This window comes from Lepus europaeus, chromosome 1 (genome assembly GCF_033115175.1).
Source record: "Lepus europaeus isolate LE1 chromosome 1, mLepTim1.pri, whole genome shotgun sequence".
Classification (NCBI taxonomy): domain Eukaryota; kingdom Metazoa; phylum Chordata; class Mammalia; order Lagomorpha; family Leporidae; genus Lepus; species Lepus europaeus.
The window spans coordinates 114,431,194-114,448,092 of NC_084827.1; the positions used below are offsets into that span (position 1 = coordinate 114,431,194).

Below are 16,899 nucleotides of genomic sequence, written 5' to 3' on the forward strand. Positions count from 1 at the left end.
CAGGTGAAGTCTGCAGTCTCCTATCCCTCCATTCTGCCCCACTACCCCGGCTGGACACCTGTACTGCTTTGGTCTAAAATCTCTATGGAAAATCACCCAGATATACTTGGGCACATTCTAAGGTCTCCGAATGCATTCTGGAAGCCCCGGTAAGGAGGACAGGCTCCTGGTCCAGAGCACAGGGTGACGGGCACGCTGGGAAGAAGGCAGAGACCCAGGTTCACTTCATCAAGGCGAGGCTGGGAGTCCGACTGGTCGGGGTGCGTTGGCGTTTCTGTGGCCATTTCTGTGGCACTCTCCACGCGAGGCCAGGGGCCAGGAGGTGCCAGTCTGCCCTCTCTCCCCAGCAAACTGCGAGCCTGGCCAAGCCCAGACCGCCCCGCAGCCTCCTCCTGCAGGGACCCTGGCACCAGAACACTACACACGCACGACCCCACCCGAGGGATCCCGGTATCTGACGGCCCAAAGCGCGTGCCCCTGCCCCCGCCGCGCTTTGGGCAGGGATCCAGCAAGAGGGCGTAAGGTCCACGGCGCCCTCCCGACACTACCCGCTGAGGGCGACGCGAGCCCTGGGCCAGGCGGCACGCGGGTGAGGGGCGGTGCCGCGCCATCCCGGGGGTGGGGCGCGCGGGTGGGCACGGGCCAGGGGCGCGCACCCTCCGAGAGGCCCGCGCGGCGGCCCCGGCTGAGAAAGCCCCTCCCCGGGGGCGGGGACAGCCGCGAGAGTCGCCGCCCGGGGCCCGCCGCCGGGACCAAAAGGCAGCGGCGGCGCGGAGCATGGGGCTGTGATGGCCATGGAGGGCTACAGGGGCTTCCTGGGGCTGCTGGTGTCGGCGCTGCTCGTCGGCTTCCTGTCGGTGATCTTCACCCTCATCTGGGTCCTGCACTACCGCGAGGGGCTCGGCTGGGACGGAGGCGCGCTCGAGTTTAACTGGCACCCGGTGCTCTTGGTCACTGGCTTCATCTTCATCCAGGGCATCGGTACTGGGCACCTCCTGGGGCGGGGGGGGGGGGGGCGGCGGGGCCGGGGGTGTGTGGGGTGCTTTTAGCTCTGGGGCCCACGGCCGGGCGCTCCGCACTTCGGGAGCGGTTCGGGTGTCCGCGACCGCACGAAGGGAGCGGCGGGGAGCGCCCCGAGGGCCCCTGTAAGGCGCGGCCTGGCACTGAACTTGCTTGCGGGCTGCAAATTTTGAGGCGGCGGCAGCGGGCGGAAATGGAGGAGCTAGAATTTGCCTCGAGGGCGACCTCCGCAGCCGCGGGGAAGGGTCTGGTCAGCCGAACGGCGCGCTCCGTCGAGCCGGGGGGCGCTGCCCTGCCCGGCCACGGGACAGTCTGGAGCCGGGCTTGTTGATGTGGCGGCCGCCTGGCGAAAGCTCCCCCTGCGGGGGCTCCCTGTTGGGCGCTGGTCCCGAATGCGGGGTGGGAGCCGCCCGGAGCAGGCCGTCCCGGGCTGGCCTGCCTTCCCGGGAATGCGGTTGGCGCGGGCCAGGGGCGTCGGTGTGGATCGCGGTGGTGTCTTGCCCAGGGTCCCGAGGGTTTTCTTTGCTGTTTGGCCTCTAGCTGGTGGCGCAGGCAGCATTTGCGTGCGGCCACTTTCCAGAGAGCGAAGTCCAGGCTGTGATCTTGAGAAAGTATCGAGGAAACGGGGTCGTGCGTGGAAAATCGTCAAGCGTGTGGGAGCGCCGCCCACCCTGCCTTGTCCGCACCAGTATTTAACGCTCCACGAACAGCAACAGAAGCGCTGTCCTCCTTCCTAAAGGAAAGCGGTGGGTTTTGTTTTTCCCGTTGCACACTTGGCCCCAGCCGTAGGCAAGTGTGGCCCGTGTGCTCCCACTCCGGGAGGCGCTGGGGGAGGCTGCCGGGGCTTAGGCCAGCCCAGGCTGTCCTGGTGTGAGCTTGGCATCAGGCCTCTAAGTGATCCCATTGCACAATTCCCGACTGTTTTGCCCCAGCACAAGAATGAGAAAAACACGCTCAAGTTCCATAGTCACTGGCATCAGAAGCACTTTTGGGCGGTGCGCAGCCCTGGGGTTGGTCCAGAGCTGGCCACCACCTGTTGTCTCACAGAAGGAGGAGCCGTCTCTCCTTTAACTTCTCCGAGCAGCTCCTAATACCCACACATTTTTCAGAGGTTTTGAAGTGTACTCTCGTGGAGTAAGGGAAGCACAGGTGATACCACTGTTGCCTGACTCATCAAAGAGGACTTAAGTCACAAAACACGTGGTGCTCCCTGAGTGCTTTCTGGGTCACCACTAAGTGCATTCTCTTTAGGTGTCTGTGGGGCGCTGGGGCAGAGTAACCTATCAGTAACCTATCTGTGGAAGTAGCCAGTTCTCAGTGGCCTTAATTTTCAAGGTTCATTTCTCTGCTTTTTTGGCAATAGGCTTGTTTCCTTTAAAATCTTGTTAGGGAAGCAAAAAGCGTCACCTAAAATGTGCTTTGAAACCTCTTCTTTCATGTGAGAGGCTATTACACAGTTCTCCTTGAAGGCCTTCTCCTTTCTCAATTTTGGACTTGTCTTAATGTGCTTAGCCTTTGGGACAAATTGTGTAAATGGATATTTGGGAATTTTTATCCTCTTAAGCAACCCTTGTTTTCTTTACCTTTTGTGCTAATGTTCCAGCATTTGTTAGGTCAACATTAACCCCTCTGTTTACTGTTCAGGTTGAGGATTTGTGGAGCACTCTTATCACTCACATCATCATACATTTAGTTGAGAGTGACATGAGATGTTGGTATTTGTAGACATAGGCGTAGGGCTCCCGTATCTGGGCCTCACACACTCTTCACCCAAGCCGTAGGAAGGCTTCAGTGGTACTTTCCTACATACTGAAAAGATGACATTGCCCCAAGAGCCAAACTACATGGGAATCTGAAAAGAAGGTTGTTTCCCAATTTACTGTGGGGTCCCATCCCATAAACCCACCGTGAATTCAAAATTCCAAGTATGGTTTCCATTGAATGCACTCCATTGTAAGGGTGAAAAATTGTAAGTGGAACCGTTGCTGAGTAGGTGCTAGGTGGAGGTGATGGGCTGTGAGGGAGACACACGTTACAGATCAGCTACGACAGAACAGCACTTCTACTGTGTGCAGCTACTTCCAGGAGGATCACGTTAGGCGGTGAGATTTCACAGGTCCAATACTGAACTCACGTGATGTGGAGTTCTTCTCTCCAGTAGTGCACAAATATTTGGAGGTGAGGAAAGGAAAGCTAAAGTTTAGTTATCACTCTAAGCAAAGAATGTTTTGTAAATGCAATGTATCCACAGTGAACAGTGTTTGAAACTGTGAGGATAAGTATGATTCTTCTGAAATGTGCTGAAGAAAACAAGGCTACCACAGAAGTTATATAATCTCCCTGTCTCTCTGTCTCTGTCTGTCTCCCTGTCTCTCTCCCTCTCCCTCTCGTCTTCTCTCTCTTTCTCTCTCTCTCTCTCCCTCTGCCTTCCTCCCGACCTTCCCTCCCTACCTCCCTCTCCACGTACAGCCATGCTCCAAGTGCATTTTGGAAAATGGATGTATTGTAAAATACAGTGTAACACACTACAGGAAATCTAACACTAAAATACAATGTTAAACTAGTGGGAAATCTAGCTAACAGACTCTACCATGAATGAGGAAGAGTTTAGTAGAGGCTTTGTGCTTCTCTAAAAGGAGCATTCCTCATGAAATAAGTATACTGCCAGGAAATCAGAGAAACACACCTTGAAAAGGAGGCCGCCAAAAAGACTGAAACAAATCAATGCTTTCAGAGTGGCAGCTGACCTTTAAAAAGGCTTAGCAAGGTGGAATGTGTTCTTTAGTAAAAGGTAGAGAATTCAAGTGTCTACATTTAGCCAAAAAGAAGTCTTGGCAATTCTATACTCCTTACTTTCCCACGTGTAGGACTCCGTTATTGTAAAAACTGAAGGAAGAGAAATCAGATAGTTTAATGATCTCAGTTTGGTTTCATGAGACAATATAACTACATTTGAGCAACATTTAAAAGATGGACAGAAAGAAATTAAGAGCAGTTCTTAAAAGGCAGTGGCAATGAGGGGCCGGTGTTGTGGTATAGCCGCTAAAGCTGCTGCCTGTGGTGCTGGCATCCTATATGGGTGCCAGTTTGGGTTCTGGCTGCTCCATTTCGGATCCAGCTCCCTGCTAATGCACCTGGGAAACCAGTGAAGATGGCTCAAGTGCATAGGCCCCTGCCATGCACGTGGGGGACCTGGATGAAGTGGCTTGTCCCAGCCCTCCAGCCCTCACTGTTGCGGCCATCTGGGGAGTGAACCAACAAATGGAAGATCTCTGTCTGGCCTTCTCTCTCTCTGTAACTCTGCCCTTCAAATAAATAAGTAAATCTTTTTAAAAGAAAGGCAATGGAAATATCCTACTAGTGTATCTGAATGTGACCAGATTCCAATATCACTTACATATATTTCAAAAGGCTCTTGGGGTGAAAGCTGGCAAAGAGTGAGAGAAAGTATCCCAAATACCTACTCTCAAATAAAAGCCCTTCACTCTTGGGAAAATGAGAGCTTTTATCAAAGCATAAAAAAGACAACTCAGAGCAGCTCAGAATCCATTTATAAATACAAGCAAATATCTTAATAATGTGACTAATAAACATGATTTATAAATGATGATTTTGCTCAATGCCATATCCCCGGCCTTTAGAAATACTGTGGGAACTGGGGCGTGGCAGGCCTGCAAAGAGCAGCTGCGTGAATGAGTGCTTATTTCTGCACCATCATTGCATTGCTGGTAACAAGATGCACTTTTCCAGCCCCTCACTGGTGACAGTGATGATAGAATCTGAAGTCCAGGTGCCTTGCCTTTTCCGTGTTAGACACGCTGGCCTGGGCAGCCTCAGGGAGAACTGATGTGGTGTCCCACAGGAAATGCACCCTCATCCCAAGGCCTCTGACTGCTCAGAACGTCAGAGCATCAAGTGCCAGCTGAGCCCTTCCTGCCCGCCTGAGGACAGCACTTCACCAGTTCTCCCGTAATGATGCTTCCCAACATGCCGTGATTTCTGTCATCTTAAAAAGAACACCATAGTCTTGACCCTGAACCCCTCCAGCCACTGCCTCAATTTGCTGCTAGCCTTACCACACAGCTTTCTGAAACCCATGTCTTTACCTGTGGTACCCAATTCCTTTTTCCTGCTGTTTTTTTCTCAACCCTCTGCAACCATTGCTTCATCCCATTGCTCCACGGGGTTGCTCTTAGTGTAGTAACCAATGGCCTCTGTGCTGCTACTGCCAGGGCTTGGTTCTTAGTCTTCATCTCACAGGACTGGGGGGCAGTACTGATGAAACTGTCTCCTCCCTCTCTCTTGGGATACTTCGTTTACTTGGAGTGTTCTCCGGGACCCTTGGCCGCTTCCCTGGCTGCTATGCAAGGCTGTCTTTGTCTGTCTTTTCCTGCAAAATAGAAGCCTTCTGAGGAGAAGGATTGTGTCTGTTTTCTTCGCTGCTGTATCCATAGCCTTACCTACCATGCATACGCACTTGGTGAATATTTATTAAATTGATGAAAGTTTGACTAATTCTTTTTTTTTGGCAGGCAGAGTGGACAGTGAGAGAGAGAGAGAGAGACAGAGAGAAAGGTCTTCCTTTTGTCATTGGTTCACCCTCCAATGGCCGCTGCGGCCGGTGCATCGCGCTGATCCGAAGCCAGGAGCCAGGTTCTTTTCCTGGTCTCCCATGTGGGTGCAGGGCCCAAGGACTTGGGCCATCCTCCACTGCCTTCCCAGGCCATGGCAGAGAGCTGGCGTGGAAGAGGGACAACCGGGATAGAATCCGACACCCCAAGCGGGACTAGAACCCGGTGTGCTGGCGCTGCAGGTGGAGGATTAGCCTATTGAGCCGCTGCACCGGCCAGTTTGGCTAATTCTTTAGATCAGGGGCCACACCTACCAAGATCAGGTGCACAAAATAATTAAGTGAAGTCGATTTGGCGTGTAGCACCAGCAGAGTCAGCTGTACATTGGGACACAGATGACCAGGTCTGCACTGGGCACCGTTTACTGAGATGGACGCAAGTCGGAATCAGAGCCTGCAGCAGGGTGGCGTCAGGTGCTCTTCCTCAGTGCGCTCCCTGCAGCAGCAGTCGGTGCCCAGGGCCCTCAGTAAACTCCCCTGTCCCCGGCAGAGCTCAGGCACCAGCACATGAGATCCACAATAGTGGGCTCAGAGCTTCAAGTCCCCAACCCCAGGGGAACCATTATTTTTGAGACACTCTATAGACCCAGATTCCATGACGCCCTCCCTGCTGGAGGCAGGTGATGGATTCAATAGTGCCCCCTTCCCCAAATATATTCAAGTCAATCCTGGATATTTCCTTATTTGGAAATAGCATCTTTGCAGATACCATCATCCAGGGGCTGGTGTCCTTAGAAAGAAGGAGTTTGAAACACAGACACACGGCAGGGGGGCCGAAGTGGAGTCAGAGGCGGAGATCTGGGCAATGTGTCTCTCAGGCAGGGCTCCCCACGGTTGCCTGCAGCCACCAGACACTGAGAACCCCCAGAAAGAACCAGTCCTGCCAGCTGCTTGGTTTTCAAGCTCTGATCACCACAGCTATGAGGGAATACATTTGTGTTTGGTTAAGCGAGTAGGTTTGTGGCAGCTTGTTATGGTAGCCTGAGGAAGCAATTAACTGCACAGCAATTAACACAGGCTCTCACTGCACCCCGGGGGGGAGGGGGGGGGCGGCAGAGCGTTGGCCTCCTGCTCAGGTACTTCCAGATTTTCCATGGTTACTCCCAGTCCAGATACAGTTTACTGATCAGGGATAGTTTTTATTATAAGCAGTGTTGCCAAACAACACTGGTAACAAGTTATTGTATCTGTTTATAAACACAGTTAGCCAATGGTCAGAGCCTCATGCAACAGGAGATAGGTATGTACCTTGTTTTAGAAGTGGACTCAATCCGAAACTTAGACTTAGCTCCAGGGGATTGTGTCTATATGGGGATGCTTCAATTTGCTGCTCTTCTCATTTTTTCTAAGAGAATCCAGATTTTACAAAACTGGTTCAGGGGCAGGTGTTTGGCACTGTAGGTAAGTCATCCCAGGTCAGAATGCCTGGTTCGAGTCCTGTCTCCACTTCCAGCCCAGCTCCCTGCCAATGTGCACTCCGGAAGGCAGTAGGTATTAGCCCATGTACTTGGGTTTCTGCCTGCCATGAGGGAGACCTGGATTGCATTCCGGGCTCCTGATTTTGGGCTGGCCTTGCTCCGGCTATTGTAGACATTTGGGGAATGAACTAGCAGATGGAAGATTTCTCTCTCTATCTCTCTGCCTTTCAAATAAAACAAAAACAAAAGAATTTTTAAACCATTTTAAAATTTTTAAGCCATTTTAAAAAATGGTTTAAGTAAAACTAAATAAACAGTGCCCCCCCTCCACCACCAACTGGCAACATTGTGCTTATCAAACAAAACAACATCTGGGGACCAGATTCCAGCCCTTACCTTCCAGGTTACATGATTCTTCTAGGGTTTTCTGCCAGTTTCGTGAAGTTTAAAATGTTTTTTTCTTTTAAAGAAAGACCAACTTTTTTGATTCATGTAATAACTGTTTTAAAAGGTGAATGGGCCTTGAAATGACTGTTGAGGCTTGAGCTGTAGTTTCCTAAGTTAGTTCTACTTTTATCCATGCAATTATTTTGTATTTTATCCTGTTCATTTAACTAGTGTGTTTCTTAAGCACTTCCTTTATGGCCAAATATTGTGTGAAACAAATGAGTGAGAGGAAGCCTTTATACATGCTGTTCCCATTTGAGTTGGTTAAGGACGAGTTATGGTTTTCTTCTAGAAATGCAGGTTATGCTCACCCCTAAATAGTTAGAGCTGGCAGGGGCCTCAAGTTCAACTCCTCATTTGGGAAATCAAATGCCTGACCAGGGTGGGGACAAGCAGGCAGTGTCAGAGCCAGTACTGTTTCCAATCTGTCATCATGTTGATATGAGGCCCAAGAAAATATGGCTGATCTAACAACACAGAAATCTCTGGACACTTGTCCGTGTCTGGCCAGTCAGTTGAATTTTTCTCTTTCCTTGCACGCATTTGTACAAGTAGCTGCCTTTGTGAGGATTTCAGTCATTTCCGAGAGTTGTTTGCAATGCCAAGGAGCTAACAGGAATCTTCCAGATCGCTTCCTTTGTGCTGACTCTTCAGAGGTCCTGGGTTATGTGCCGGTCAAGCTGTGAGTCTGTTTTGAATGCATGGGTGTGTTCCACAGTTCTGCTTCTCTTTGACAGCCACGCAGAGAGCTAAAAGAGGGTTTTCTGCTTTTTCATTTAAACTTGAATTCCTTTGGGTAGGAGCTGGCAAACTTTTGGGTGCATGAGGAAATGAGTTCTAAAGATTGATAATCCTGATAATTCTGTCAAGGAGGGCAAAACCCTACTTACTCTGAGTGTAACGGGCACGCTATGCTTAAGCAGAATTTCTAAGTATTTTTAAATTCCCATGTACTTCAAACTCAATAACTTGTTCTTATTTCTGAATTCACTTAAAGCTCTTAAGTGGGTGCAAGTGCAGAATACTTTTTATGGTTTTGAAAGCAGCTTCTGGGCTTTCGTTAGCAAGTGCTTGGGTCAGCAGTACAATTTGTCTAGAGTTTTTGATTTGTGCATTTAAAAAGAGGCTCTGGGGCCAGTGCTGTGGCTTAGTAGGCTAAGCCTCCGACTACAGTGCTGGCATCCCCTATGAGTACTGGTTTGTGTCCTGGCTGCTCTTCTGATCCAGCTCTCTGCTTATGGCTTGAGAAAGCAGTGGAAGATGGCCTAAGTGCTTGGACCCCTGCACCCGAGTGGGAGACCCAGAAGAAGCTCCTGGCTCCTGGCTTTAGCCTGGCCCAGCCCCAGTCGTTGTGGCCATTTGGGGAGTGAACTAGCGGATGGAAGATCTTTCTCTCTGTCTCTCCTCTCTCTGTCTGTAACTCCTCCTCTCAAATAAATATATAAAATCTTTAAAAAGAAAAAAAAAGAAGCTCTGTCACAACCCAAAATGGTTAGAGTCTGAGGTGATAAATACGCTAAATAGCTTGATTTAGGCATTTCACAGTGTATTTTCTAACAAAAAATCATGTTATACATGTAAACAGTTACCATTTTTGTCACTGTGCCTTAACTTTTAAAAGTAAATTTGAAGAAAACGGAAAGCAGTTCTACTAGGAATACTGAATGAATTCCTGTGCTTTACTAAGATTTATTTATTTTCCCATATTTACTGAATTCCTGCTACATGCCAGCCTCCATGCTGACGGCTGGGATGTGACAGTGAACATGATAGACATGTTCCCACTCTTGTGAATCACAAGATTTAAACATGAGAACTAGAATAAAAATACTGTCCTTGTTTGGGGACATTCTGCTTTCTCTAAGTGTTCCTCTCCATGCACTTTGTCACATTCTGAATTTGTATTGCCAGCTATAAAGAAAACTTGAGTATATAGAGAGTTTTTAAATGCAATGTGTGTGGATAGCTGGTGTCAAACCGGAGATCACATCTTACGAAATATGTTATTTTCTAAAAAAAAAAATTCTTAATTTCCTGAGATTTGATTGTGCAACTAGGAACTAACAAGTTTTCGGATCATTACATTCAAATTCAGTTTACTGTCTTTTCAATGTCATTGTCCAAAGAGTAGCTATAGCAGGTGTTAATTCTTCCTCCCTCCCTTCTTTCTTTCATTTTAAGGTTATCGCATTAGCATCTTCTACCATGGATAATTTTTCCTTCTGAAGGCTTTTTAAAAAATATTTATTTATTTATTTAAAAGGCAGGGAGAGACGGAGAGAGAGCGCTGGTTCACTCACCCAAATGACAACAATGACCTGGCAGCCAGGGCTGGACCAAGCCAAAGCTAGGAGCCAGGAGTCAGGAGCGAGAAACTTCATCCAGGTCTCCCACATGGGTGGCAAGAGCCCAAGCATTTGGGCCGTCTTCTGTTGCTTTCCAGGTGTATCAGCAGCAAGTGGGATCAGGACTCAGACTGGTGTTCTAGTATGGGAGGCTATGTCACAAGCAGCCACTTAACTTCCTGTGCCACTACGCCACCTCCCACCCCCTTTTAAAGGATTTCAAGCGCATTGCTTACAAATATAAGTGCACTTCAGAGTTTGTAGGAAAATGGAAATAAAAGCTAAGGCTTTTTTGTTTTGTTTTTGGTAAAAAAAAAAAATGTATGTTTGGCTCCAAAACAAACTTCTTGTTTACTTCCCTTTCCAAGAACTTGAGAGGTGCCCTCACATGTGCTTGTGGGTCTTGCTAAGCAGAGCCTCTAACAACACAGTGTTTTCAGTCCCAGGTGGCTATTTTGTAACATTTCCCCCTGGATAGCCAAGGGCTCTTCTTCCTTCTCGCTGAGCTTCAGGAATGGGGTCTAGGTAAGTGCCAAGACAAGGAAGCAAGAACCGTTTGAACTCCACTCTGCAGGCAGTTTTTGTAACTGGCGAGAGTCGCTTCTTGTTTGGGAAATGTAGTTTGATTTGTTGAGCTTGCCCGTTTCTATTGGAAGTCCACCATATTTCGGTTATTTGTACGTTTTTGAAAGCACGTAAACGGCTTCTCCAACTTCAGTGTTTGGCAGTGATCCCTTGTTTATCGAGAGCATTTGGAAGCATGTTCAGCTGTGCAGCAGGGCCTCCATGTAGTCAGTCCAAATGCTGCAGATTCCCTGAGCTAAGGTCCTGTGTCCCACTTGTGGTCGCCACAGGCCACCTGTTGAGGAGTTTAGAGTAACAGGCCGTTGGTTTGCAAGCTTACAAAAATATTGTCTTAACTTTAAAACTATAATAAACTCTTTCAGCCACACAAAAAATAATAGATCACCCTGTACCCACCCTCCAGATTTAGCCCATGTTAAGAGTTAGGGCAACATAAAAATGTATAAGCTGGAGGCAGATGTTTGGCACAGCAGTTAAGATGTTGCTCAGGATGCCCACATGCTACATACAAGGGCTTGGGTTTGAGCCCCAGCTCTGCTTCCAATTCCAGCTTGCTGCTGATGCACACCCTGGAGGCAGCAGGTGATTCCAGCTTCCTGCTAATGCACACTCTGGGAACCAGCAAGTGATGGCTCAAATACGTGGGACCCTGACCCCAATCTGGGAAACAGATTGAGTTCTTAGCTCCTGTTGCAGGCATTTGGAGAGTGAACCAATCAATGGATGACAGTCTGTCTCCAAATAATAATAATAATAATTCCTTAAAAAGGATTCATAAGCTAAGACCTAGTGCTGGTGGGAATGAAGGATGCTAGAGTTAGGCTCCCTAGCCTGAAAAGAAGCGGAAGATCCAGAAAAACTCTAACTAGGCACAGAGACGCCAACATCACAGTTGTGTGAATCCCCCTGAGTCAGGAGCAAGCACCTCTCCTGCTTCAGAAAATCCCAAGGGTTTCCTTTTACAGTAATAGGGCAACGGGTGTTTTGTTGATGACCCCAAATCATCAATGAAAGATTAAGTCTGTTCCACTTGTGTACTGCTACAGAAGCAAGGCTAGTGTGCAGCTGATTGGAAACCATTTGGGTGAATGTAAGAGGTTTAACATCAGGTTTGACAAAGGATAGATTTTAGCTGTATGGAAGCTTTGACCCTTCCCTGTGTTGTTGCTGGTAGTATTGGGAAGAGTAAAAAGTCTTCGCTGGATGTACATTTGGCTTTGAACTTTTGGCAACATGTTTCTAAAAGTAAGCTTAATGAAGACTAATAAGCAGAAAAGTCTCCAAATTATAAGCCATGTGTTTGCCTAACAGAAACACATCTGGGTTGTCAGATCAAGAAATAAAATTCCAGGAGACCCAGAAGAGACTCAGGTCAGCTCAGGTGTTGCGGCCATTTGGGGAATAAACCTTCAGATGGAAGATTCTCTCTCTCTCTCTCTCTCTCTCTCTGTATCTCTCTCCCTCTCTCGCACTTTCTCTGCCTCGGCCTCTCTGTACCTCCGCCCTTCTGTAACTCTGCCTTTCAAGTAAACAAATATTTCTTCAAAAACAAACAAACAAAAAGAAATAACATTCCAAGTGCCCCAGAGTCCCCTGGTAACCATGCTCACTCTGTTCCGTCACAATCACTACTCCTGACTTAACCTCAGAGATTAGTTTTGATTCTGGAATTTTTTCATGTTCAATTTGGAGGAGGAAAAGCTGTTATGAATTAGTCTTCATAATTTGCTCTTCCAGCAAACACATCCTGCACAGTTCCTTTTCATGTGTAGATGTTCAAGTTCACTCAGCTAAGATCCCTTCCTCCCAGCAGGACTTGCTGCTGATGACAACAATAACAATAATATTAATTTAAAACAACTTCTGTGTCTCAGCTTCCTCCTTTGTGCAATGGTAATAGTGTACCTTCCTCACAGAGTTGAGATGAGAAGACGGAAATATAAAGCAATTAGCATGGTGCCTACTACATAGCAAGATCTCAGTGTGTGTGTTTAATAAATTGGGATAACCCGGGAGAGGTCCTTATATATTGCACGTTTCTTAAAGTTTATTTATTTACTTATCTATTTGAAAGGCAGAGCAACAGAAAAAGAACACAGAGATTTTCCATCTGCTGGTTCACTCCTTAGATGCCCACAATGGCCAGGCCAAAGCCAGGAGCCAAGAACTCCATCCAGGTCTCCCACATGGGCAGAATGGGCCCAAGCGCTTGAACTGTCCTCCTCTGCTTTTCCCAGGCCATCAGCAGGCAACTGGATTGGAAGTGAAGCAGCGTGAACACAAATGACCTCCTGAATGGGATGCCGGTGTCACAGCAGTGGCTTTACCCACTGTGCCACAATGCCGGCCTCTGTGCTATTTCTTACATCTGAATGTGAGCCTACGGTTATCTGAAAATCAGTTACAACAACTTGGATGGCGCTCCATACTTTGAGAGTGGGCTGTCTTAGGCTTTGCAGATACATAGGAGAAACATCACAACACATCAACACCCTCAGAGAAGATGAGATGGGAGTGAGTGAGGCCCTTGGCTTTGAGGCATTGCATTAAGTGGTTTGAAAAGGTTCTTTGATGGGGCTGGCGCTGTGGCGCAGCGGGTTACAGCCCTGGCCTGCAGTGCTGGCATCCCATATGGGCACCAGTTCTAGTTCCGGCTGCTCCTCTTCCGATCCAGCTCTCTGCTATGGCCTGGGATAGCAGTAGAAGATGACCCACATCCTTGGGCCCCTGCACCCACATGGGAGACCTGGAAGAAGCTCCTGGCTCCTGGCTTCAGGATCACCACAGCTCCAGCTGTTGCGGCCATCTGGGGAGTGAACCAGCAGATGGAAAACCTCTCTCTCTGTCTCTACCTCTCTCTGTAACTCTGCCTTTCAAATAAATAAAAATAAATCTTAAAAAAAAAGGTTCTTTGAGGTGGCATGTCGCCTGGCAGGATGAGCCGCTGCCTGTGACGCTGGCACCCCAGTCCTGCCAGTCCTGCCTGCTCCGCTTCTAATCCAGCCCCCTGCTAACGCGCCTGAGAAGGCAGTGGATTCCCGTTCAAGTACTTGAGACCCTTCCACCATGTGGGAGACCAGGATGGAGTTTCCAGGTCCTGGCTTTAGCTCGGCCCAGCCACGGCTGTTGGGGCCATTTGAGGAGCGAACCAGAGGATAGATCTCAATTTCTCTCTCTCTCTCTTTCTCTCTCTCTGTCACTCTACCTTTCAAGCAAATACATTTTTTTTAAAAAAGATATTTGAGTATAGAAATGATAATCCAGAAAGTCTCCATGTCCTCAAGGAAGTATAATCAGTCAGCATCTTCAAGATGTCCACATACGCGGTAAAATCATTGAGCAGCTCCTTCGGGCTGGGAGTAAGTGGAAGGAATGGTGCCCTAGTGGGAGGCTGGCAAAGGTTGCAGGAAGAAGGCTGGCGTCTTGTGCAGACAGCTTCAAAAAGGCTGTCTTTGTAGTCTGAAAAAGGGCTAGATAATCCCATACATTTTTACAATTCTAAGAAGTTTATGTATTCTGATGATAAATGCCTCTGATGGCTTCTTTTTTTTTTTCCTTGCTGTAATTAAGAAGTGTACAAGACACGCTGCTCATAATCTGGAATCCATCTTCCAAGAAGCTTTTTGTTTTGTTTACTTATTTACTTGAAAGGTAGAGGGACAGAGAGAAATTTTCCATCTGCTATTTCACTGGGCCAGGCCAAGGCCAGGAGCCAGGAACTCCATCCGGAACTCCTACATGGGTGGCAGGTGCTCAAGCACTTGAGCTATCACCTGCTGCCTCCCAGGAGGCGTTAGCAGGAAGCTGCATCCCAAGCACAGTAGCCAAGACTGAAACCAGGTATTCTAGTATGGGATATGGGCATCCCATGCAGCGTCTCAACCCACTGCAGCACAATGTCTGACCCCCAAGATGTATTCCTTAAATGTTTTTGCTCTGCCACACATTTCCAGAAAGTTCGTTTTTCCCTGACAAGGACAAGAAGGAGGGGAGCAGCAAGAAATTGTCTTCAGAATAAAAATTAATTGCCTGCTGATTAAGGTGGTCTTGTAAATATATTCCTTAAAGTTGGACTCCTTTGTAAAATGTTTTTTATTGAAATCTAATCTTCGTGTAGAAAAGTCTGCATATACCTAATGAAACACATGTCAGGAAGCACCTGTGTCACCAGTAGGGAAGTTGAGCTGCAGTATTAGGAGCCTGTGAAATCCCCTGAGTGTGTGGTTTGTTTTTTTTTTTTTTTTTTTTTTTTTTTTTTTTTTTTTTTTTGACAGGCAGAGTTAGACAGTGAGAGAGAGAGAGACAGAGAGAAAGGTCTTCCTTTTTCCATTGGTTCACCTCCTAAGTGACCACTACCACCGGCCGCAGCGCTGCACCGATCCGAAGCCAGGAGCCAGGTGCTTCCTCCTGGTCTCCCATGGGGTGCAGGGCCCAAGGACTTGGGCCATCCTCCACTGCACTCCTGGGCCACAGCAGAGAGCTGGACAGGAAGAGGGTCAACCAGGACAGAATCCGGTGCCCCAACCGGGACTAGAACCTGGTGTGCCGGTGCCACAAGGCGGAGGATTAGCCTAGTGAGCCGTGGCGCCGGCCCCACTGTGTGTTCTGTTGCAGGTGCTATACCCCTTCCTCACCAGGGCAGCTGCCCTCCAGACTTTCCTAATTACACGGATGAGCCTTGCCTGTGTTTGTGTTCTGTGCACTTGTTAATGTCTGGCTTCTTGGGATGGATAGTATGGGCTGATGTGTATCAGCAGGTGTAGTTCCAGTGGTAGATCATTCATTCTCTTTATTGTGTATTATTCCATGGTGTGAATATATCACAGTTTATTCTATTGATGGCATTAATTTGGGGGAATTTCCAGCTTTTGGCTACTGTAACTGGTGTACTAAAACTCTGGTATGCAGCTAGACTTTTGAGCATATGTCTTTTTGGGCACAGACCCAGGAGTGAGATGGCTACAAAGGGGGAGCTGCTGAGAGGCAAGGTAATATGGGTAAGGGATAGAAGCAGAGACCAAAGGAGAGCGTTTCACAAGAGAAGGAGTGGAGTCTTCCCACTGTTCGTTTTCTGCTGGTTTTTCAAAAATACGTGTTCTCCGCTGTCCTCTGTCCTCAGCCATCATTGTGTACCGCCTGCCATGGACCTGGAAATGCAGCAAGCTCCTGATGAAATCCATCCACGCAGGGCTCAACACCATCGCTGCCATCCTCGCCATCATCGCCCTGGTGGCCGTGTTTGATTACCACAATGTCAGGAACATCCCCAATATGTACAGTCTGCACAGCTGGGTGGGACTGACAGCTGTCATCCTCTACTTCCTGCAGGTCAGTGACTCAGTGTTCCTCTAAACAAGGGATAAAGGGTAAAACGATTCAGAGAATGTCCACGTTTTCTACACCTTCTTCACTTTTGTTTCTATGTAACGCCTTGTCCCAAGGGTACTGGATGTACAGAATGTATAGTCCATTAGCTTTTTTAAAAAATTTTGTTTGAAAGGCAGAGTTATATAGATAGAGGAAGAGACACAGAGAGAGAATCTTCCAACTGCTCACTCACTCCCCAGATAGCCACAAAGCCAGGGCTGGGCCAGGCTGAAGCCAGGAGCCAGAAGCTTCATCTGGGTCTCACATGGGTAGCAGGAGCCCGAGCACTTGGGCCATCTTCTACTGCTTTCCAAGGTGCATCAGCAGGGAGCTTGGATTGGAAGTGGAGCATCTGGGGCTCAAACCGGCACCCACATGGGATGTCAGTGTCACAGGCAGGGCCTTTACCCACTGTGCCATAGTGCCAGCTCCTGTCTGTGAGCTTTAATGTGAGCTTTGAAGTGTTGACAATACGTACGTAGGGAAATTGCCATCCCCTGACATCCTAGACTGATGTTACTTGGGCTTCAAGTTCCATGCACTGAATGAACTCACTGAGGCAAGAGTTGCAGATTTCTCTCACATTCTCTGCCACTTGCTTTTTCTAGGTTTACTTTTATGGGTAAAGAAATTATAACTTTCTGTTAGGTTTTAGAGACACTGGGATTATTTTATTTTCCTCCTGTCTCCCCTTCCTTATTTATTTATTTGAAAGGCAGAGTTACAGAGAGGCAGAGGCAGAGAGAGAGGTCTTCTATCCGATGTTTCACTCTCCAAATGGCTGCAGAGGCTGGAGCTAAGCTGATCTGAAGCCAGGAGTCAGGAGCTTCTTCTAGGTTGACCATGCGGGTACAGGGCCCCAAGGACTTGGGTCATCTTCCACTGCTTTCCCAGGCCATAAGCAGAGAGCTTAATTGGAAGAGGAGCAGCCAGGACTAGAACTGGTGCCCACATGGGATACCACGCCTCTGGCAGGGGCTTAGCCTGCTATGCCACAGTGCCAGCCCCTGAAAGCTGTTTTTAAGTAGTTCCCATTGCCTCCCCATAGAAGTGACAGAACAGGTTCCCCAGGTGTGCTCAGGGAAAT

The 16,899-nt window shown here is 48.3% G+C and overlaps 1 protein-coding gene across 2 annotated transcripts in view; it reads left to right on the top strand.

Annotated features, from left to right (window-relative positions):
* Window positions 1-749: 749 nt before the first annotated feature.
* Window positions 750-16,899, top strand: part of LOC133757254 (plasma membrane ascorbate-dependent reductase CYBRD1) — a 32,660-nt gene continuing 16,510 nt past the window's right edge. Inside the window, exons 1-2 of one of the 2 annotated variants that reach the window (XM_062187794.1) lie at window positions 752-981; window positions 15,565-15,773. In XM_062187794.1, the coding sequence (XP_062043778.1) occupies window positions 789-981; window positions 15,565-15,773 (402 nt within the window). In that variant the 5' untranslated portion in view covers window positions 752-788. Of the gene's footprint in view, window positions 982-15,564; window positions 15,774-16,899 lie in introns of both variants that reach the window. The other variant, XM_062187795.1, reaches the window with a different exon arrangement.